We start from the raw sequence: 21,999 nt of genomic DNA, 5'->3' as shown, positions 1-21,999 counted from the left end.
AGCATTCCAGCAATAAACATTTGAAGAACAATACTCGGAATGCTGAAGCAGCATGTAATAAAAATGTAATGTAATGGAAATGGTAATAATAAGTGTTTGCACTGTCTAACTCATCTATCACTGTTTACTTTGTCATCTGAAAGTGATAACTGATGAGATGCTTATGGCAGGGTTAGGGTTAGGGTTTCAAGACTTTTGCCTAACACCAGAAAATTAACTCTAAGAATTTTGCTGTGTATGCCTGTGAATGAGCTGACACAGACGGACCGTGTGGCTATGTGCTAACGGGTCATTTCCTTTATTGGATGGTTGTTCTGCTGAAAGATACAGATTCTATTTACACTCGTCAGTCAAGGCTTTCCAGCACTATAACATGTCTTCAATATTATTACAGATAGAAATTTATAATCAGTAGTGTAACACATTTAAAAAGCTATGTGGGTTTCAGACAGCAGCTTTGCTGTCACATGAGTGAAAATAAAAGAAGGTAGCAGCTTTTCGAGGTTCCAAGAATAAAATGTTCAAATGTGTTTCAGAACACTTGTCTTACACTTGTTACTGTGGGTGATGGGCAAGGCCACCTTTTAATTATCTGTAATTAATTAATTATCTGTTCACAGTTAGACGCATGTAAATGGCCTGACATGAAATAATGTCTCAAAGTCAATATTACTCTTTCAAAATCCAAATATATAAACAGCACCTGCTTAAACAACAAAACTGCGGCCGCCATTGTGTGTCATTACACGACCCCTCAGCACTTTTCCTTCCGCTGTGAGAGATGTGTATCTAAGACTGTAAAAGCTCCTCAACGCATCAGACCAGAAGCAATTCTTCCTTACTTTCTTACTAAACAAGAGGTGTGTGCAACTATGTGTCTTGTTTACAGCATTACATGACAGTGAGTGAAAGCACAAGACCTGCCCAGAGTGGGCTGGTCCCTTCACTAACTTAATATCTCTCGGAAGAGCTGAGAACTCTGTTAGTTTCTTCAAGCCTCAGAGGCAAACCGTCAAGTCTGACAAGTGCAAAGATGAACTGAGAAGATAACAAGATAACATCGACGAATAGGTGGGTCCATCTATTACGTTTATTGCAAGGTTTATGTCGATATGACGTGAATATGAAAGCGTATCAGAATGTTTGTTAAAAAATGAGGCAAGTCTTAGAGTGCAGCTGTTCCACTATGTGTGTAAGCAAATATTTTATGCACAACGATGTCATTGTTGACACTGCGTTAACTTAATACCAGAGCAGAATGCACCAGTAATTTTCACCATGCATTTCAAATTGTACTAAAATCTGTTTATTTACAATATTACATATTTTACATTTCTTATCTTTTTACTCTCTTGTCTGACTTATGCATGCAAAACACTAGTTTTTTCAACTAAACCGTTTTGTAAACCAGTAGTTTGCAATGTCATACATGTCATAAGCCCTGAATTACTTTCCCCATCACATCCTCTTGTGTACTTAGAGTTTCGTAAGATCGCACAGGAGCTGAAATAATTGCCAATCGAAAAAGCTCCTTCTCTTTTCTCCAACTCTTTGACATGTGTTTGCAATCGGGTGTTCTGACACAGTTGTGTAACTGCCTACTGGGTCATTAGGACTATATCTAAAAACCACTATAACAGGTTTCTCCCAAACTACATTATCTTTGGCCTCAATGGCAACCCATACTGTGGGAAATGCACTACACTTCCCAGCATGCGTTTCTCCAGAGGGATAGAAACAGTCACTCATTGTGTTTGAGATGGAATCACAGTGTATTTTAAAGATGTGTCATTTGAATCCACTTTAAAAGGTTTATTTTCCCCACTTTAAATACATTGTAATGAAGTCCTGTCACTGAGCTGTATTAAGTTGTGTGGTGAAACTACTGTGCACACACTCCAGCATTATCATCTTTGGTCAGAAGGCAGAGGGTAAATGATTCCTCTGAAACTACGTCCCACATTCTCCATCCCCAGGTGAACAAAGCGCTGCTCAGTATGCAGCCAAAAGACGAGGTGACACCTCGATGGAGAGTGGGGTCCGGCTCCAGTCTACGTTACGGCGCTTTTGTGAGCAGCCTGTCATCGATCACACCAAGGGCAGAGGAAAAGGAGAAAGTGACCATATCACCTAAACGTGCCTACGTCGCCGTCGCCGTGCTTTGTTACATCAACTTGCTTAACTACGCAGAACGGTACACGATAGCAGGTTAGAGGACCTCTTGTGTGTCAGCAAACACGCCTTGACTCGCGTTTCTGGGCTCACACATGACTTGTTCTCATTGTCATACAGGTGTCCTTCCCCACATTCAAGAATTCTTTCAAATAAGTGACAGTATGGCTGCACTTATACAAACAGGTATGATGATTTAGAATAGAAACACTCACACATATGATATCTGCATTTTACCCTGTATTACTTCAGATTAAGTTGTGCAACATGTGGTGAAAGTGACTTGATCCCTGTTGTCTATTGTGAGACAGGCCCATACATTTTCTTGTTCTCCATTAGTCAAAGAACTATGCGTTGATTACCCACCTTCTTGAAGCTGTTTTATTTAGAAGAGGGAATTCATTCTTAACAATGTACTTTCAGTTTTCATCAGCAGTTTTCTACTCTTGGCGCCTCTCTTTGGTTACCTTGGAGACCGTTACAATCGGAAACACATCATGATTGGTGGTTTGAGTGTTTGGCTTGTGACTGCAGCTGGCAGCTCTTTTGTCACAGAGTCGGTAAGTGAGAAAGGGAAGTGTTGACACGTAAAAACCAAAATGCGATACAAGAAATGAGAAGAAACGAGGTGTCACTTCCTGCTACTAGCCGAAAATGATTTGCTGTACAGTGAGCTTGTGTCCAGGAAACTAGTCTTTTGAATACAAACCCGCAGAGAAAATATTCAGTAGGCAAATATTACATAACATTAATTAAATAATTAAATTCGTCCAGACAATATTGACAGGCCTTAAAACCTGTCTGTTAAACTGAGAGGATTCTTATTCTATTTGCAGCTGAACCATGTTGAACTTCTTCACTGCTATTGTCTTGAACTCTTTAGTACTTCTGGCTTCTGATGCTGTTACGAGCCATGGTCGGGATTGGAGAGGCCAGCTACTCCACCATTGCTCCCACCATCATCGGTGACCTCTTTGTGGGGACTCAACGTAGCACCATGATTCTGGTGTTTTATCTCTTTATCCCTGTAGGAAGGTTCGTAACAATCTCAATCAAAGTTAACAATTCTGTGTTTTAATCTTTTGTTGATACCAGGGCTGTCAAAATTGCTCAAAAAGGACGTTCGAATATTCGCTTTAAAAAAAGACAGATATTCGAATATATTCGGTTCGCGCATTAGACACGTCAATAACCGAACAAATTAATACAACGAGACATAACTACTTGTATAGGTAATTTATTTAAGTTTAAACCTATTTAACAACATATTACCTGCACAAAAATAAATAAATAAACTAACGGCCACGACCGCAGATCACTCGCTCGCACACACGCTCTCTCTCTCTCTCTCTCTCTCTCTCTCTCTCTCTCTCTCTCGCAAAGCAGACAGTCGTGCCGCCTTTTTTATTTTTTACATTCGAATAGTTGTTTTCAACTACTATTCGAATATATATTCGAATATAGAATATTCGTTGACAGCCCTAGTTGATACTGCATCTTTCAACCCATGAACTCTAAAAACTGTGTAGCCTAGTGATGTGAACTATAAATAGAAAATCATTTTTCCGACACATTGTGAACAATGTAAAGAAGGCCTTTTTCCATTGAAGCAGTACAGGGCTTTTAATTTGAAATGGGCAAAGGAACATTTTTTTAGAGAATTCAGTGGCACGTTTCTAATGCATACTTTAAATTGAGCTTCTGCCCTCTTGTGGCACATCTTTGACGCGTATATCCACGGGTACTGAAATAGAGCAAATATTACATGTTTACATTACAGATTATTTAGCTGACGCTTTTATCCAAAGCAACAATAGGTGCATTTCAACCAGAAGGATACAAACTCAACAGAACAAGAAAAAAGAAAGTGGAATTTCCTTAAATAAGGCGATTTACAACTTGCTATAGATAAGAGCCATTACATTATTTGTGGCGCAGGGATTAGAGAAGGTGTGCTGGGAAGCACAAGGTTGGTGGTTTGAGTCCAGGCTGCCCCATTTGCCTCCCCCGCGGAGAGTGCGGGTCGGGATGTAGGGTTTGACCAAGATGTCCTGGATGTAAGCTGGACCCGATCCATTCACAGCATGGTACGTGAGCACCAATGTTTTGAACTGGATGCGGGCAGAGAGCGGAGGAGTGGAGGAGTGTGGGAGATTTTCAGAAGATTAAAGACGAGTCGAGCTGCTGCATTCTGGATAAGCTGCAAAGGTCGAAGGCCGGTAGCGGGGAAACCTGCCAGGAGCGAGTTTCAGTAGTCCAGGTGTGAGATGACAAGAGCCTGAATCAGTACCTGAGCAGCCTTCTGAGTGAGAAGGGGACGTATTCTCCTGATGTTGAGAGTGTATCTACAGGATCGTGTTGTGGCAGTGATGTTGGGAGTCAGGGAGAGTTGGCTGTCAAGTGTCACGTCGAGGTGAAGATGTAGTCAAGGTGATTGCCGGCTTTGTGAGTAGGAGGAGAGGGACTGAGTGACAGAGCGAAAGAAGAAGTAAGAAGTAGGAGTAAGAGGTCAGATGACTCTGACACTGATGTCTGGATGTTAAAGTGTCCCAGGAGGATGAGCGGAGGGCCATTTTCAGGGAAGTTGGACAGGACGATGTCCAATTCTTCCAAGAAATGACCCAAAGAGCCTGGCGGATGGTAGAGAACAACAATATTTCATTGTACCGGGTGAGTAACTGCGACAGCATGGACCGTAGGGTGAATGTAAACCTGTGCCACCACCCCTGCCAGTGCGCCTGGGTGAAGGCAGAGGAGAGAGCATCTGGGGTGGATGTGTTGTCCGGTGTGATCCAGGTCTCAGTGAGAGCGATGAAGTCAAGCGACTCCGGCTTGCATAGCAAAGTCTGATGAAGTCTGACTTGCGAGTAGCCGACTGGCCTCCTGTGACAAGGTGTTGGAGATGTGTGGAGTGGATGGGTAACAGAGGAGAGGTTACGATAGAGAGCGGATGTAGATCAAGGGTCTGTAGTATCTGCAGGAAGAGATTCAAACAGGTACTGAGAGCAAACACATTATCAGTAATTAGGAGTCAAAGGCGCCGCACTCAGCCGCCCCCAAAGGCTTCCATGAAAGACTCCCTTGTCTTTGTCCTACTCGTCTTACAGACAAACAGAGTTAGATCAGGTCAAACCTAGCAAAGATAGGAGGGCACGCCAGCAGTCAATTGAATCTAATATAGCTGAATCCACAGCAAGAACTGCCAGTCCAGTCACTAAAAATCTAATTAACTTACAACGGCAGAATCAAAAAACAAATTTAGCTGACTAGACTTGGTTTAAAGAAAAGATACTTAGTCCGATTTCAGGTCGTCCTGATGTCTGAAGGCCCAGTTGTCGAGATGTTGAGTTCGTGTTAACAGCATAATGCCCCAACTAAGATTAAACAGGGCGAACAGGATTTGATTGTAGGAAACATGATGACATTTTTAATCTAAGCAGTGGTATCACACATAAAGGCCTGTCTCTCCTATAAAATTGATTCAAATAGAGATGGTACCTTACAGTAGAGGTAAACAAGGCACTGGTCACAATATGAGAATTGACGGTAACATAGTTCTGCATACGGATTTACCAAACTACAAATGCATAACCACAGCCTAACTGCACATAGCGTATGAACACAGATACATACAAAATATCAAAATGTCACCAAAAAGTTCTACAACTTCCCTCGTTCCAACAAGTTGTGTACCTTCATCCCTTTTAATTTCCCTTTTCTTTAGAGTGGCTAAGGCTGCATTTAATGAAAATACAATGAGAAAGATGACCAATGTGATGAAAATAATCATGTGAATTCATGTGAAAACAACAAGCAAGAACATCAGTTGGAAGTTGAACCCAAAATGCAAAGATATTACCTTGTAATCTGTGAATTCCACAGGATTGTACTCTATTCTTAGACTGGTTCATGTCCTCGTGATCACTGCAATGACCATTCTGTGTATTTCCAGTGGTCTTGGATACATAACAGGGGCAGGAGTTGCTGCTATAACAGGAGACTGGCACTGGGCTCTCAGGGTGAGAAACCTTTCATTAACCGTTATGCAGCTAAACGCTGATTAATATTACAAAATGTTTTGTGTCATCAGATCACCCCCATCTTGGGTGTAGTGGGACTTGTCTTGCTGGTCTTCTTATGCCCTAACCCACCCAGAGGTGCTGCAGAAACCCACGGAGAGGGAGTTAAAGTGGAGAGCTCTTACCAGGAAGACGTCAAGTATCTTCTGAAAAAGTAGGACATGGAAAGCGATACTGGATTAATACTGTAGCCTGACTCATAGTGGATTTTTAGAGCCAATAAATGTATTGATTAAGAGTGTAAAACACTACCTGATAGCTTTTGCATAAAAACCTTTTAAAACATTTAGGTTTATTGGCCAAGCTCTACTTGTGATACTTTGCGTAAACTACACAGAGGAAGGATTTGTGATTAATATTAACTACTCTCCTTCTTTTGTTCCTCTGACCTTAGTAAGAGTTACGTGTGGTCATCGTTAGGGGTGACGGCTACGGCCTTCGTCACCGGAGCCCTGGGTTTCTGGACACCAGCTTTTCTGTCCAGAGCTCGGGTCAATCTGGGACTCCAAACACCGTGCGTCGTAGAGCCATGCGACTCCACAGACAGGTGTAGTATGACCTTTGAACCGCACCACTTTTCATTTCCATCCAAATTGCACGTTTTAACAGTGCTGTCTGCTCCCGGGACAGTTACATCTTCGGTGCTGTGACGGTGGTGACGGGCATTCTGGGAGCTTGTCTTGGCAGTGGTTTATCTCGATGGTTTGGTGAAAAGGTCCCAAATGTGGACCCTCTGATCTGCGCAGTAGGCCTGCTAGGAGCGGCGCCCTGCCTCTTTATTGCCATCTTTGTGGCATCTGCAAGCATTCCCACAACTTATGTAAGTGACAGACGTCTGGAATGATTTATTTTATTCATGGCTCCAAAGATTGACTCCAGAAATACCACAACGACTATCACGTAGATTTAAAAAAAAATAATGTCTAGAAAACTATCAGGTGGATTGCAATGAAATTTGGTACACACACTCATGCCCCACTCAAACTTTGGTGATCCCCAAATGTGTTCTTCTGCCCGTGGTAGTGCAGTGAGGGGACTAGATGTCCCCTTGTGCTCCAATTATCAAAGAATCAAATTGCTCATCCTCCCGATAAAAGGATATGTGGGAGTTTGGGGTTCCATGGTTTTAGCGATGAGCCATCTGGTCCTCGTATAACTAAAGAGAGACTTTATTTGGGATTTTCCCTATCTGGATTAGGGAGGGAGGAAAGCTTCCGGATGTCTTTGCAGACGATGAGGTTCCGTTGGGTTCAATAGATCAGAACATTCAACGTGAAGCGTCAGAAGGGTCAGAAAACTAAATCTGAGGTTATAGTTCTCTGTGAATGCTGTGAATGGCTCCCACCCAAATCAATGAATGGATGAATAGCTGTCAGGCCAACAATTGTGTTGTTAATGTCATATCTTAACTTAATATCAACTTCAAAGGGAATAACTCCCTTTAGTTCCTCAGACCATATTGTCTTGTTGAACCAGACACAATGTTTATAACATTCTTCACAAGAAATCTAAAATAGTTTAGTTAAAGTAACACTGCAGCTATTTATCTGGACAAAAAATGTTTTTGCAACAGGAGACATGTTATCATTTAATTTAAATTTAATTTAATCCTTTGCTCTGCGTCTTCAATGTCGCATTTCAGGTGTTCATTTTCATTGGTGAACTTTTGATATCGCTGAACTGGGCTGTCATGGCTGACATACTGCTGGTGAGTTTGAACTTTAATCTAAAAATTCAAATACGAAACTCACCGCTGAAACTTGAAGGTAACTGCAATTTTTTACTTCAGTATGTTATCATACCAACCAGAAGGTCTACTGCTGAGGCTCTCCAGATTTCAGTCTGTCATCTCCTGGGTGATGCTGGGAGTCCTTACTTAGTAGGAGTGGTGAGAAATTGTTCAATTTTCCCACAGTTCCTTTTGACTGTGTTTTGAGTGAACCATATTTTCTGTGTATCATAAAGCTTTCTTCCCCTCTTTGCCAATAGATCTCTGATGCTATACGCAACTCTAAACCTGAGAATCAGGGTTGGAGCTTCCATAGTCTGAAGTACAGCCTCCTGGTCTGCCCATTTGTCGGGATCCTGGGTGGATTGTTTTTCCTCCTGACTTCCGTTTACATTACTGAAGACAGGAAGGAAGCTGCACTGTTGGTTGAAGGTACTGTAAATGTATAATTATTGCCCTTTTATTCTCTATAAATGGTGATACGGTTCAATGCTTTTCAGCTTTGGTTACTTGCTAAAAGTCAACTCAATGCTTTAATTTCATTTTTGTGCAGATGTTCTGTAGGGATGACACACAGTCACATGATTGAGTCCTCACCATTTGTTAATGTCACTGAGACACATGCTGAACAATACCCTTCTATTCAGGGTGCTTAAAACAGAACAGCACTCCTCCTGATGCCATTAGGACCACATTTTATTTATCTGCACACATGCCCCACACTCTGGCACTGGCACACTTCTCTTAACTCAGAAACAGAGATAGACACAGCCCACAGTGTCTGAGCGAGTGAACGAGTGATTTATCTATTTTAAGTAAGTTAATCACATATGATCGGTTGAGGAAAACGCTATTTTGCTATGTGGCCCGTCAAAGAAGTTTTCTGAAGCCTTGCATGTCGGTGGGATCCCTAACGTGGGCTGATCCCAGACCAACTGGTCTACTACACTTGGTCACTTAGTTTCCTTGAAATTCAAAAATGTGCTCTATCCTTTACCTTCAAATGTTTAAAAATGTTTGCGCGTGTGTTTTCAGGACCTTCCCAAACACAGCAGGATGCTACATCCGAGCCCCCAATAGAACTGAGCAACGGGGACAAAACTGTAAACATTTAAAGTTAAGGTAACAACTTTTGGACAAGATCCCTTATTATTATTTTACAACCCACACTGATGACAGATGCAAGAGGAGAAGCTGCTTTTTATAATGCTGTCTGTTTACCCTCAATTTAATTGTGTCTTCTGCTGATGCAATCAAGTCACAACAAGGGCTCTAAAATTGCCTAAATAAAGCACTATCGATCATAGGCTACATCCTGATACATATTTGTTTAGGACAGGCGGTTTCACTAACAAAAAGCTCTGTTAACTCAGCGTTTCATCAACGTTTTTTGAATGAGTTCATGCCAGCATGCCTGAAAATGAATATCACGTGATTATTATCACACAGGATATACTTTAACGGGCAAATTCCATGGGAAAAAAATGAGTTACGGGGCTGCAGGTCTAGATGTTCTTGTCGTTCACACACATCAAATTTACTTTAAAATGAACACATACCAATAAAAGTAATAGATTAATAGTATTGACAGTTTTGGGGTCAATAAATTGGTCCACACACAGTTGTCACTCGTTTGCCCCGGATTTTGTTGTTGTATTTCATATTAGCCGTGTTGCTGAAAGTCATTTGGTTTATTTAAAATGTATTTGTGAACTCCAGAATAGTTGTGAAGAACAATAAAAGCCTTTTAATACTTATAATAATAATTTAAGCATTACCATAAACATCAGAGTCTACGTCAGAGCAGACTTGGCGCTACTCTGAAATTTAGTGACACACAGTTTTTCAAACCGGAAAAGCAGTAGTGTGAATGTAGCCTGTGTGCCTCAATTTTGATGGAACGGTTGTTTTTCATTTTTTTTAAATAAATTTGTATGTGAAACTGTTAATGTGCAGTTCCCTCCTTCCAGCTTGGGAGAACTCTCTCCCTTTCTTCTTTCTGTCCATCTCTTTCTTTCCCTCTGTACATCACCCGTCCGTCCGTCCCTCCCTCTCTGTCTGGGTTCCTCAGCCCCTTTAACTCCCAATTAAAGACTTTTCTATTTGCTGCTGCATTTAATTCTTTAAGACATTCTTAAATTACACTGCAAATTGTATTCTATTTTTAACGTCTTTCATAAGGACTGTTTCTCTTTTATGTTTCAATCAATGTTCTGTAATCAATCAACTGTTTGTAAATCTCCTTACTTTATGTTTTTAATGGTTTTATGTAAGGCACTTTGAATTGCCTTGTTGAAATACAATACATACAATACAAATACAAATGAACCACAATACAAATGAACAAATAAAATTGCCTTGCCTTCAAAATTGACTGGTATGTGTTTTCATGAAGAGATGTTTTCACTTGGCTTCAAACTATTTTGCAGAAGACCTTTTTACTGAACACATTCCACCCCAGACTCCTCCAAAAGGCAATAAGCATCCATCATCAGAAAAGTAAAGGAACATGAGATAATCCTTTATTAGTCAAACGGCTGGAAATTTTGCAGGATTGCAGCACAAGAGACAGAAGTAGAAAATATGAATAAAATAAAGGAAAAAATAAGGGAAATAAGTACTAAAATAAACAAACAGTAAAGTCATGTGTCACGAATGGGGGACAGGAGACGGCCGTGAGGTAAGTACAATAGTTTATTGACAAGATAGCGGAACCAGACGAAGATATGATGAATACAGATGATCAGGATGGAACTTTAACTGGAGGGTACTCCGAGTTCCAGGTTACGGACTGGAGGAGATTCTCTTGGCGCAGCCGGTAGGGATTCAGGTACGTAGCGTGAGAGTCTGTGGTGTCCTGTAGAGACGAGACCAGACACTGACACATCAGAGAGTGTGTGAAGAGGAGTCAAATATAAAGGGAGGTGAACTGATGAGGTGCAGGTGATGGTGATTAGAATTCAGGGGACTGTGAACGAGTGGGAGGAGTGAGTGAAGCTGGTGGGATCCTGACAGCATGATGAATACGTAAATTACAGTAAAAGTTAAATATACAATATAATCAAATGAATTGTCTGTAGATCGGTAGATGTTGTCAAATCCATACACATAGAAACTTCTACATGTGCCAACCGTGTGGGAGAGCCACGGTGCTCAGTTCTTCCCCGGAATCAGGACCATTGTTTTGCTGACACCAGAATTTTAAAAGGGCTGCGTTCAGTATTTATGAATATCATTCACTTGTTTTTCACCTGAATTATGCTGACAACCACGTTCAGTTTCGCTGCCTTGAGCTCCAACTCAGACTCTTCCATCATACCTATAGCACGTTGATATATATGATATATAGCACGAATCAAGTATCCATGTGGAGGACCATCAGAGTGACCTCTCCATCTCTGAATGCCCGAGTCAGCATGCAGCTGCACGCTTAATGAGAACCAGAGGGGCTGGATCTCAGGCTGGATCACAACACATGCACATAATGGAGTTGAAGATTCTCTGCTCGCTGGACTAATAAAGGATAATCTTTGGAAATACAATATAAATGTGTTTTCTGTTAAATAAGAAATATGTAAATAAATGCTGTATGCTGTCTTCAGTTTCTTCTGAGTGTGTCCACTAGATGGCAAAGCTGCACTGCTGTAAAGCGTGCTACGGATTCAAGTACACAAACACACATGGCTGAAACCAATCATAATATCAGAAAGAGTGTAACGCCATGGTCACCATAGAATGCCTTGATAAATACTAGTCTATCTACTTGATGTAGCCCTACTCAAATCAATGTTCAAATAAACCTAACCCAACCGAAGCAAGTAAGTTGACGAGATCAAAATCAGCATTACCACTCCTGTAGCCTATGCGCATTTATAATATCTTATTTCTGCCCAAAATATATCTTAACACCACCTCATATTCATTGAGGGACTAGGTTTCACTGGTGTTAGTCCCTACATTGCCCCGCATACTACTGCTTTTCAATCACTTTTCGAATTGTCTAGTTGTCAGGTGTCACAGTGACAGGAATGTAACTCAAGTACAAGGTTTGGACTTTTGCGCCAACATGAGCTCTGCAACACTCATTAACCATTTCTCTTTCTCTTCTCTATGTCAGAGGATTTCCTCATAAATAAAACTGTCTCGGATGTCTCAAACAGTTTTCCGTTCGATGCGTTGCAATGTTCGATCAACCACATGAGTGTCTTGATCTGACACTGGTATTTTCTGACGGTATTCTTTGAACCCAAATCTGTGAGCGTTCGTCCGTGACCTCCTCTGAGTTTGTGGAAGATGATAGGTGCTGACATCCATCATCGTAACTCTGGCTGATCTTGTACAAGACCAGCACGGACTAGACAAACAGGTCATATTTTCAGGTATGACAGCCACCTGTCACTCAATTTCTGAAGTCTTTATGCTGTTGCCACATGTCTACCGTCATGTCAAATGTCAGTTTAACCAGTGAACATGTCAACTGGGGACTTTCGGCCCAATGCGTATGTGGTTTGTCATGTTAACTTGAGTAGATGGCCGGTGTAGAGAATGAACCGGGTGACTATATATACAACTGACTGAAGGCTTTAAAGTCACGTCTTTGCTCTCTGTGAGCGATGAGAGTCACCAGCCAGCACCTTCTATGGCTGTCCCCTATTACACATGTTGTTCTTGGTAGACTAACGTTCCACATTTATATAAAATGGTACTAAGTATTTGGCCACTTGCTAATCTCCTCACTATTTTCACAGAAACCGGGAAAGTTCATTTGTTTGGGTTGCGTTCGAGATCTTCTCTAGGGCCCTTTCATGAATACTTGGCAAATTGTTTGCTGATAAATGTCATTTTTCCAGCCAAGTATCAAATATTTCCTATTGTTGAATCGTAAGTGTTGAAACTGCAGACTGAACTTGGCATTTGCAGATGAAGGAAACCTGTAGTTCAAGGCCGACAGGCCATTGTTAAAGGTTTCAGTGCTTTATTGTGGAATTCGCTGGTATTTCCTTTTGTTTTCGAGCATTTCAGCCCTACGGGTGTCATTTTCCAGAAGTCATGATTACTCAGTATGCTAGGGGAATAGATTGGGCAGCGTGTATGTAGAATAACAAGCGAGGACACACGCACACTGAAAGGCATGTGGAAAACATTCGAGAGGTAACCGTACAACCTGCAATTAAAACACAATAGGTATTGTGCAGCATGTTTCTGAACACTTTATCTGCATACCTCTCCATTTCCCCTGTCGACCCTGGCCTGGCGGAAACTGTCACAATGGCTAATAAATTGTCCAGGCCGATCAATGAGGGAAACAGGAGGGTGGGGGGGGGGGGTTAAAGTCAGTGTTTACTCAGGGATAGGTCATGAAATTCAGGCTTCAGACATGAAAAACAACATGCGGTATGTGAGCAATCAGAATGCTACCATGATGTCAAAGATAACCAGAGCATCACTGTGTGCTTCACTGTGTGCATCACACACAGCTACTGTAACAGTAGAGGCAAGCTTATCTACTCTGTGTTTGTGTTGTTCTCACCCTTCCAGGGCAAAGATAAGAGGCGTCAATCCACATTTGTGGATGTGAAGTCACACTTTATTCCTTATCACCTAGAAACTGCTGCAGTGACATGACATCATAGAGAGGAAGAGCCCTCTCCACCCCCGCTGCCCCTTATTTGGACAATTACATCATACGGGCCCTTCTTGTCTCAAGAGCGCAGCTTGCAGGCACACATATACACATCTTATTCTACTGTAAATTTCTCAGAATAAAAAGAAGAGCAGGGTTGGTGACGCACACAAAAAGGACCAAAGAAATCAAAGGATTGTCATTTCCATGCTGAGACTGGAGAGTCAGTGTTTCTTCTGTAACAATGCACAGTTCTGTGTCTGTATTGGTCCTTTGATGCAAAGGGGGTGGGGGATGATTTACACGGACATGCAAAACACATTTTTAACTATTGAACTGTTAACGTTAATTAGCGGAGTGTAATTGGTCTGTTGAGCTCGATGTTTCTTTATTAACAATGTGAATGCTTATTTATGCTTGTGTACTGTGCCGTTTTGGATTTAAGGGTCCATAGCAGATCAATCAATCCTTTTGTCTGGAGCACAGAGTACAAATGTGGACTGCAACGGAAATGCTGCCCAACCTGAGGTTTGCCCCATAATGGCATACGCACATTCTGGTCCTATGTATTTAGCATTCCTGTTCCAGAGACACGCTGGCCGCTGGGCTGGAGGAAGATGATTCACAAACAGTCACAGCTATGGGGTGATTACAAAGACCCGTCTAAAAATATGACCCAAAGCACCACCCAGATGTGGTCTCACTACAAGTCACCCTCAGTCACAAAAGCATGTCAAATTTGACCAAATAATCAGAGCTTGATATACAGTTTTTCAAGTTCCATAAAGACTACAATCGGTTGAATGGGACTCAAACAGTGAAGGAGATGATATTAATTGTGAACCCGAGCGGCCCTTTTACCTGAGAGCATCTGCCTACCAGATAAGAACATAGTAAACATTCAGCAACATAGTAATCCTGCACACACTCATATTGGGGAGAGGATATTTATTTCTTACCAAAACAAAACTCGACACCAAGCAATTAATTTATAACACAAAATACGCTGAAGTGCTAACAACCTCACGGTGCATGCTGTCTGACATTGCGAAAGTGGATACACCAGATACCAATGGTATGTCCTATCACTACTTATTTTGATATGACTATAAATCATGTCTTTGCGGGTTTTGTGATCAAATGTTGCATCTCAGGGTATATCAACATACTTCGACGTCTCTGGGTCATGTCTGAGTCCATCCCGCGTCATGGAGCACTTGCACAGCCTGATTATTAAGGCAACACAAACCCAATGGGAATGATGACCCACAACCAAGGAGTCCAGCTCGGTTGGAGCCGTTCACTAAATAATTAAATGAGCAGATAACAGATGCGTGCCCCTGAACACTATATTTAGTGACTGCTGTCTCTCTGCCCCCCCTGCTGCCGCTGGACTGCACAGTGCGGCCCCCGGATCAGAGGAGTGGAGACATCAGCGCCGATCTATTCAAAGGCTCAGCTGCTCTGTCTCCAGACGCTCTGTTGCTCAAGTGTGGAAGTTCATGGTGGGGGGGGGGGGGGAAAGGGGGGGGGGGGGGGGATTGCATGAGCTAGAAGGGGCTCCTGCCAGGCACAGACAGACAAGCGGACAGGAGGTGACAGGGGACCAGAGACAGGTCAGAATGGTAGAGCCCACACCTCAGGACGGACCCAGACGGCTCCGGCTCCAAAAACATGGGAAATGGGGTGGTCCACTGCCACCAGATGTCATGTGCTGATGACGACAGCTTTGTTTTCCTTAATGTGCCTTTAGTCTCCTGCTGGTCAGATGACAGTATTCTGGAAATATTAAAGCATCAGTGTGTTGAAGCGGGACTATCAACAGAAAGAATGTAGCTACATTCAGTTTTGCTGCCCCATCAACATGGAACAATCTCCAGGCTGAACTGAAATTGTCTGAACTTGTATCTTTTAATGTTTTCCGACGTCTCCAAATGGACAGAAAACAAAAATCTATTAAACGGTGCCTCTGCTATTGCATTTTTTCTTTGTATTTTGTTTTTAACTTAATTTGTATTGTGGTTTTATTCATGTCACGTATTTGTATTTTATGGCTGTTTTTTAACGACGTGTGCTGCTGCTGCCTTCTTGGCCAGGTTGCCCTTGGGGCCCTCAAGGGTCGGGACTTAAATGGGACTTTTACCTGGTTAAATAAAGGTTTAATAATAATAAAAAGCATCTTTAACAGTATCTGCTCACTGGCCTGTGTGAAATGAGTCAGAGCCTCATTGCGTGATCATGACCGTTTGTAGACAATTGTATATATTGGTGACATGTGTCCAATAGAAATGGAACGAGGATGGAATAACTACAGATGTAATAAAGTGTGATTCAGCAGGTCATTGTATTATTATTTTATTATAAACTTGTTTCATTTAATTCAGGACAATTAATTAAGTTTATAATAAAAGAGCTTTGCAATTAGTACACGTTTTCTTGCCTTGTCAAAATGATCTCCATTAAAACATCTCATCCCCATTGAGAAGAACGTCTGGACAAAACAAACATACAACTGTTTGTTTTCCCATAAGCCGACGAAATGTCGACGAAGCCGTTTCATTCTCTCCTTCAAGATCTTTAATGTACTGTGGAGTCTCTACCCTAGGCTGCCCCCGATCAGGTGAGAGTCTCTATTGCAGCACTGGTGTACGCAGAGGGGGCCGGGTGCAGCTCTTGGGGCGGGTCATCGATGGGAGGTATGTCCCCAGATCCATCCTTGATCAGGGTGATATGCTCCCAGCCCCGCCTGCAGGAGCACGGCTGTGCTGAATTGCCAATCAGGGTGTCGGCATAACAGGAGCTGCACCCTGGCCTCTCTGTGTGTGCCTGGCTCGTATCCAGAGCAGAGCTCTCACCATCGGGCGGTAAGTTGAGACTCCACGTTGTTCGACCCTGTTAGTCATGTTGTGATCACCCCCTGACTAACGACCACCCTTTTTGTCCCAGGCAACGACGGGAAACCGAGGACGTTTTAAGTTGGTCTTTGATACGTGTTTGAGCCGGAGGGACCGGCAGCACGCGGACGGCGTCCTCATCCTATTGTTTTTTTGTTTTGTTGGAAATAAAGCCACGCTGACGGCGTGTTCACCCTTCCCCTCCTAAACTTTGTGGTTGTTTTGGACCCAGACGCATCACAAGTGGTGGAGTATGCGGGCGGTCTGACCCAAGCAAACCACAGCATGGAGCATACGGCTGCGTTAGCCGCTTTGCTAAAAAGCCAAGCCGAGCTACAGAATGCTGTGAAGGAATTGGTGGGAAGAATAGACAAAGAGGGGAATGCCCCACGGCCTCCAGGCGCCGTTCTCTCCAAACAAAGTCCAGAAGATGATATAGAAGCGTATATTGAAGTATTTGAACGCACCGCTGCTCATGAGCGTTGGCCGGCGGCCGAGTGGGCTAGTATCCTCGCACCCTTCCTCACTGGTGAAGCACAGCGAGCCTGCCGTGACCTGTCCACCGCCGATGCCCGGGACTTCCAGAAGCTGAAGACGGCCATTTTGTCGAGCCAGGGCTACAGCCTGCCAGCCCGGGCCCAGCGGTTCCATGCTTGGACCTACCAGCCGGGAGAGGCACCTCGGGCCCAAGTCGCAGGGCTCCGCCGCCTCGCACACCGATGGCTCAACTCGGGCGAGGGACCGCCATGGATCGAGAGACTTGTGATAGATCGTTGCATACGTGCACTGCCGCCCGATGCTCGCAAGTATGCCGCCCAGGTGAGCCCCTTATCGTTGGATGCGCTGGTCGCGCTCCTCGAAAATCACCAGGTGAGCACGGAAATGATGAGGGCAAGCAGGAGCGAGCCACCCAGGGTCACCCCGAGAGAGCCAGCCAGCCGCGACCGGCGCAGAGCGCTGCCGCCACCCAACACAAGCCAGCCGAGGCCCCCTCCCCATGCTGCGAGAGCCCACCAGGCCCCCCGGAGGTGCTACGTATGTGGTCAGGAAGACCACATCTCCTGGGACTGCCCGGCCCGAGACCAGGATGTCTCCATGGCTTCCGCCACCAGCACAGACGCTGCTCGGCCCTGTCTTCACACCGGCGGTCCAGACCAGCGACATGCCTACGTGCCAGTGAAGATTGGAGACGCCGACGCCCACGCCCTCGTTGATTCTGGAAGTGTCATCACCCTGGTCCATGCTGACTACGCTGACGACCTGACTACCGAGACCGTCCCAGTAACCTGTGTTCACGGGGACGTGAAGCAATATCCAGTGAGCTACGTTGCAGTCCGGACGCCTAAGGGAAATGTCGTCGTCCCCGCTGGAGTGGTCCCCAATCTGCCGGTGCCACTACTCCTCGGCACAGACTTCCCCCTCTTCCCCCGGTTCTGGGGAAGTGGCAAAAGAGACTTACCTGCTGCACCTCGCCGAAGGGGACATCGGCGTCGGCCGGCCAGCCCCCCAGTGCGCAGAGTCGCCTGCCCCACCTTCCGGCCCAGCACAGAGGGGACCCCCGGGTCGAGCTCCGGGCCGGAGGAGGAGGATGGCGGGACCCCGCCGCCTGACCAGGATGCCTTCGCGGAGTTCCCGGTGGTTGACGCAGTGGCGACCGGCCAAAGGGGTGAGTTCGCCACCGCCCAGTGGGAAGATCCAAACTTAGAGGCGCCTCGTCGGAATGTGATGGCGATCGATGGTAATTTGTGCCCTGGGGTGAATGAGCTACCAAACCCACATTTCTGCATAAGGAACGGTCTGTTGTATAGGGGGGTCCAAGCTAAGGGGGGGGATCTAGTCGAGCAGTTATTGGTGCCAAAGAAGTATGTCTCCCGAGTATTGTATCTAGCACACACGCACCAGCTGGGGGCTCACTTGGGAGTTCAAAAGACATTTGACCGGGTGGTGGCCAGGTTCTACTGGCCGGGGGTGAAAGGTGCCATTGAACAATTTTGCCGTGAATGTCCGGAATGTCAGAAGACGGCACCCCGCCCAAACTTCCGAAACCCCTTAGTACCACTCCCCATCATAGGCACCCCGTTTTCACGCATTGCAATGGATATAGTGGGTCCGTTATCCAAATCCAGCCGGGGCCACAAATATATTTTGGTGATAGTTGACTATGCTACGCGGTACCCGGAAGCCATTCCCCTGCGTACGGCCAATGCGAAGAATGTGGCCCACGAACTCATGATGTTATTTAGCCGGGTAGGGATCGCGGACGAAGTTTTAACGGACCAGGGTACATGTTTTATGTCAAGAGTAATGAGTTCCCTGTACAGATGGCTGAAGGTAAAGCGAATACGCACGTCCGTTTACCACCCACAAACGGACGGCCTCGTGGAGAGATTCAACCAGACCCTGAAGAAGATGCTGAAGAAACTGGTGGAGGTAGACGGCAGAGACTGGGACCAGCTCATCCCCTACGTCCTCTTTGCCATTCGAGAGGTTCCCCAGGCGTCCACGGGTTACTCCCCGTTCGAACTGCTCTATGGCCGGCGGCCCCGAGGACTTCTAGACCTGGCCAAGGAGGTGTGGGAAAGCCAGCCTTCACCACATCGCAGCGTGATCGAGCATGTGGAGCGGCTTCAGGAGAGGGCTAAAAAGGTGTGGCCAACTGTCCGGGAACACATGGAAAAGGCCCAGGCGGCCCAAGCCCGCACCTACAACCGAGGCGCCAGCGTACGGGAGTTCCAGCCTGGAGAGAAGGTCCTGGTGTTGGTCCCCACGACGGAATGCAAGTTCCTGGCAAAATGGCAAGGCCCGTTTGAGGTAGTTGAGCGGGTGGGTCCCGTCAACTACCGGGTAAGTCAGCCGGGCCGGCGAAAAGGCCTTCAGATCTACCACGTGAACATTCTAAAGAAGTGGCATACGGCCGAGCCGCTGCCGTACCCGGCTCTTCTGTCCCCTGTCTCTCCCCAGACTCCAGAGGTGGCCCTTGGAGAGGACCTTGCACCAGGACAGGTCCAGGATATGAAGGAGCTCCTAAGTCGCAGCCGGGACATCTTCTCCGAGCTACCGGGACGCACAAAAGTTGTCCAGCATGACATCGAAACCAGACCAGGGCAAGTGGTCAGACAGAGGCCCTACAGGATACCGGAGGCCCGGCGGACAGCCATACGGGAGGAGGTGAAAAGGATGCTTGACCTCGGCGTGATCGAAGAGTCCTACAGCCCCTGGTCCAGCCCCATTGTCATAGTCCCAAAGCCGGATGGGACCCTGCGGTTCTGCAACGACTTCAGGAAACTGAATGACATTTCAACCTTCGACGCGTATCCCATGCCCCGGGTCGATGAGCTGATTGAGCGATTGGGGCCGGCCAGGTACGTCAGCACCCTGGACCTGACGAAGGGGTACTGGCAGGTCCCTCTGACCCCAAGGGCAAGGCCTAAGACCGCCTTTGCCACCCCAGACGGACTGTTCCAGTACCGGGTCCTACCCTTCGGCGTCCATGGTGCTCCCGCGACCTTCCAGAGGCTTATGGATCAAGTCCTCAGGCCCCTGCGATCATTCGCCGCCGCCTACCTAGATGACATCGTGGTCCACAGCGCAACCTGGGTCCAACACCTGGAGCACCTGGAGGCGGTGCTGGGCGCACTACGACGGGCCGGGCTAACGGCCAACGCAAAGAAGTGCCGACTAGGATGGACCGAAACTGACTACCTGGGCTACACAATAGGGAGGGGCTGCGTGAAGCCCCAGGTACGGAAGATCGAGAAGATCCAACAGTGGCCACACCCAGTGACGAAGAAGCAAGTGAAGTCCTTCCTGGGGTTAGTGGGCTACTACCAGAAATTTGTGAAAAACTTTGCCACAGTCGCAGCCCCCCTCCACGAACTGACCCGGAAGAATCTGCCCCACCATGTGAAGTGGACCAGGGAGGCTGAAGAGGCGTTCCAGACCCTGAAGAAAGCCCTGTGTGAGGAACCGGTGTTGGTGGCCCCTGACTTCTCGAAGCCCTTTGTCCTCCACACGGACGCCTCTGGGACCGGCATTGGAGCAGTCTTGGCCCAGAACGTCGACGGGGACGAACACCCGGTGACCTACATCAGCCGGAAGCTGCTGCCACATGAGAAGACCTATGCCACGGTCGAGAAGGAAGGCCTGGCCGTGAAATGGGCCATCCATCACCTACGGTACTACTTGTGGGGCAGGGAATTCACCCTCATTACAGACCACGCACCCCTGAAGTGGATGGCCCTCAATAAGGATCGGAACGAGCGGGTCACGCGGTGGTTTGTGGAGCTGCAGAACTATAAGTTCAGGGTCGAACACCGGCCCGGAAAAGAGATGCAGCATGCAGATGCCATGTCCCGCATGCACGAAGATGATGACCATGAAGCTCCTGGACCAAGCAAGGAGCTTAGGGGGGGGAAATGTGGAGTCTCTACCCTAGGCTGCCCCCGATCAGGTGAGAGTCTCTATTGCAGCACTGGTGTACGCAGAGGGGGCCGGGTGCAGCTCTTGGGGCGGGTCATCGATGGGAGGTATGTCCCCAGATCCATCCTTGATCAGGGTGATATGCTCCCAGCCCCGCCTGCAGGAGCACGGCTGTGCTGAATTGCCAATCAGGGTGTCGGCATAACAGGAGCTGCACCCTGGCCTCTCTGTGTGTGCCTGGCTCGTATCCAGAGCAGAGCTCTCACCATCGGGCGGTAAGTTGAGACTCCACGTTGTTCGACCCTGTTAGTCATGTTGTGATCACCCCCTGACTAACGACCACCCTTTTTGTCCCAGGCAACGACGGGAAACCGAGGACGTTTTAAGTTGGTCTTTGATACGTGTTTGAGCCGGAGGGACCGGCAGCACGCGGACGGCGTCCTCATCCTATTGTTTTTTTGTTTTGTTGGAAATAAAGCCACGCTGACGGCGTGTTCACCCTTCCCCTCCTAAACTTTGTGGTTGTTTTGGACCCAGACGCATCACAGTACACAGGGAGTTCTCTGGGAAACTTGGTTCAGGAAGAGGAAATGTGCTTATTTAACTGGAGCGCGTGCGTCCGATCGAGACAACAATGGGAGAACCCAGTATAATTAGTGTATTAGAAAATGTCCTTGATTGCATTCATTGTGCACAATTTTGTTTATTTATTTTAATCTACATCTATTTCCAGAGAAGATATTTATACAAATTAAAGATAGCAGCACATTCTGAAAACTTTGGATGGATTAATTGGAATTGATGAAGACCAGAAGCACAATGATGGAAACAAAATCTGAATTCACTAAACTATAAATAGCCAAGACACCCCAAAAAGGGTTTTACACGTTCACAACTGCCTGAGCAAGTTTTCCATAGACAAGTTATACAACCTTTAGAAAACTGAAAAGATTCGGAAACAGCACTCAAACATGCACACTGTATGTACGAGTTTCTAAACTTTAATCAACTTTATTGCATTGAAAAACACAAATATATACTGTGAACTCTGTGGAAAAGGTGGAGTTTACAAGAAGCACAGCT

General features: G+C 45.7%; 2 protein-coding genes across 2 annotated transcripts; both read left to right on the top strand.

The window, feature by feature from the left end:
* Positions 1 to 818: 818 nt before the first annotated feature.
* Positions 819 to 10,350, top strand: spns3 (SPNS lysolipid transporter 3, sphingosine-1-phosphate (putative)). Its single transcript, XM_040182493.2, has 13 exons — positions 819 to 1,071; positions 1,977 to 2,208; positions 2,293 to 2,358; positions 2,596 to 2,732; positions 3,056 to 3,207; positions 6,125 to 6,191; positions 6,263 to 6,405; positions 6,646 to 6,798; positions 6,882 to 7,071; positions 7,894 to 7,959; positions 8,041 to 8,139; positions 8,241 to 8,412; positions 9,016 to 10,350. The coding sequence occupies exons 2-13, from the start codon at positions 1,998 to 2,000 to the stop codon at positions 9,093 to 9,095; spliced, it is 1,536 nt and encodes a 511-aa protein (XP_040038427.2). The 5' UTR covers positions 819 to 1,071; positions 1,977 to 1,997; the 3' UTR covers positions 9,096 to 10,350.
* A 7,029-nt stretch (positions 10,351 to 17,379) lies between these two features.
* Positions 17,380 to 21,419, top strand: LOC144410183 (uncharacterized). The gene is made up of 2 exons (XM_078105059.1): positions 17,380 to 21,191; positions 21,274 to 21,419. The coding sequence occupies exon 1, from the start codon at positions 17,380 to 17,382 to the stop codon at positions 21,094 to 21,096; it is 3,717 nt and encodes a 1,238-aa protein (XP_077961185.1). The 3' UTR covers positions 21,097 to 21,191; positions 21,274 to 21,419.
* Positions 21,420 to 21,999: the final 580 nt, after the last annotated feature.

This window comes from Gasterosteus aculeatus, chromosome 7 (assembly GCF_964276395.1).
Source record: "Gasterosteus aculeatus chromosome 7, fGasAcu3.hap1.1, whole genome shotgun sequence".
Taxonomy (NCBI): domain Eukaryota; kingdom Metazoa; phylum Chordata; class Actinopteri; order Perciformes; family Gasterosteidae; genus Gasterosteus; species Gasterosteus aculeatus.
This window is presented reverse-complemented; position numbering and strand designations above follow the sequence as displayed.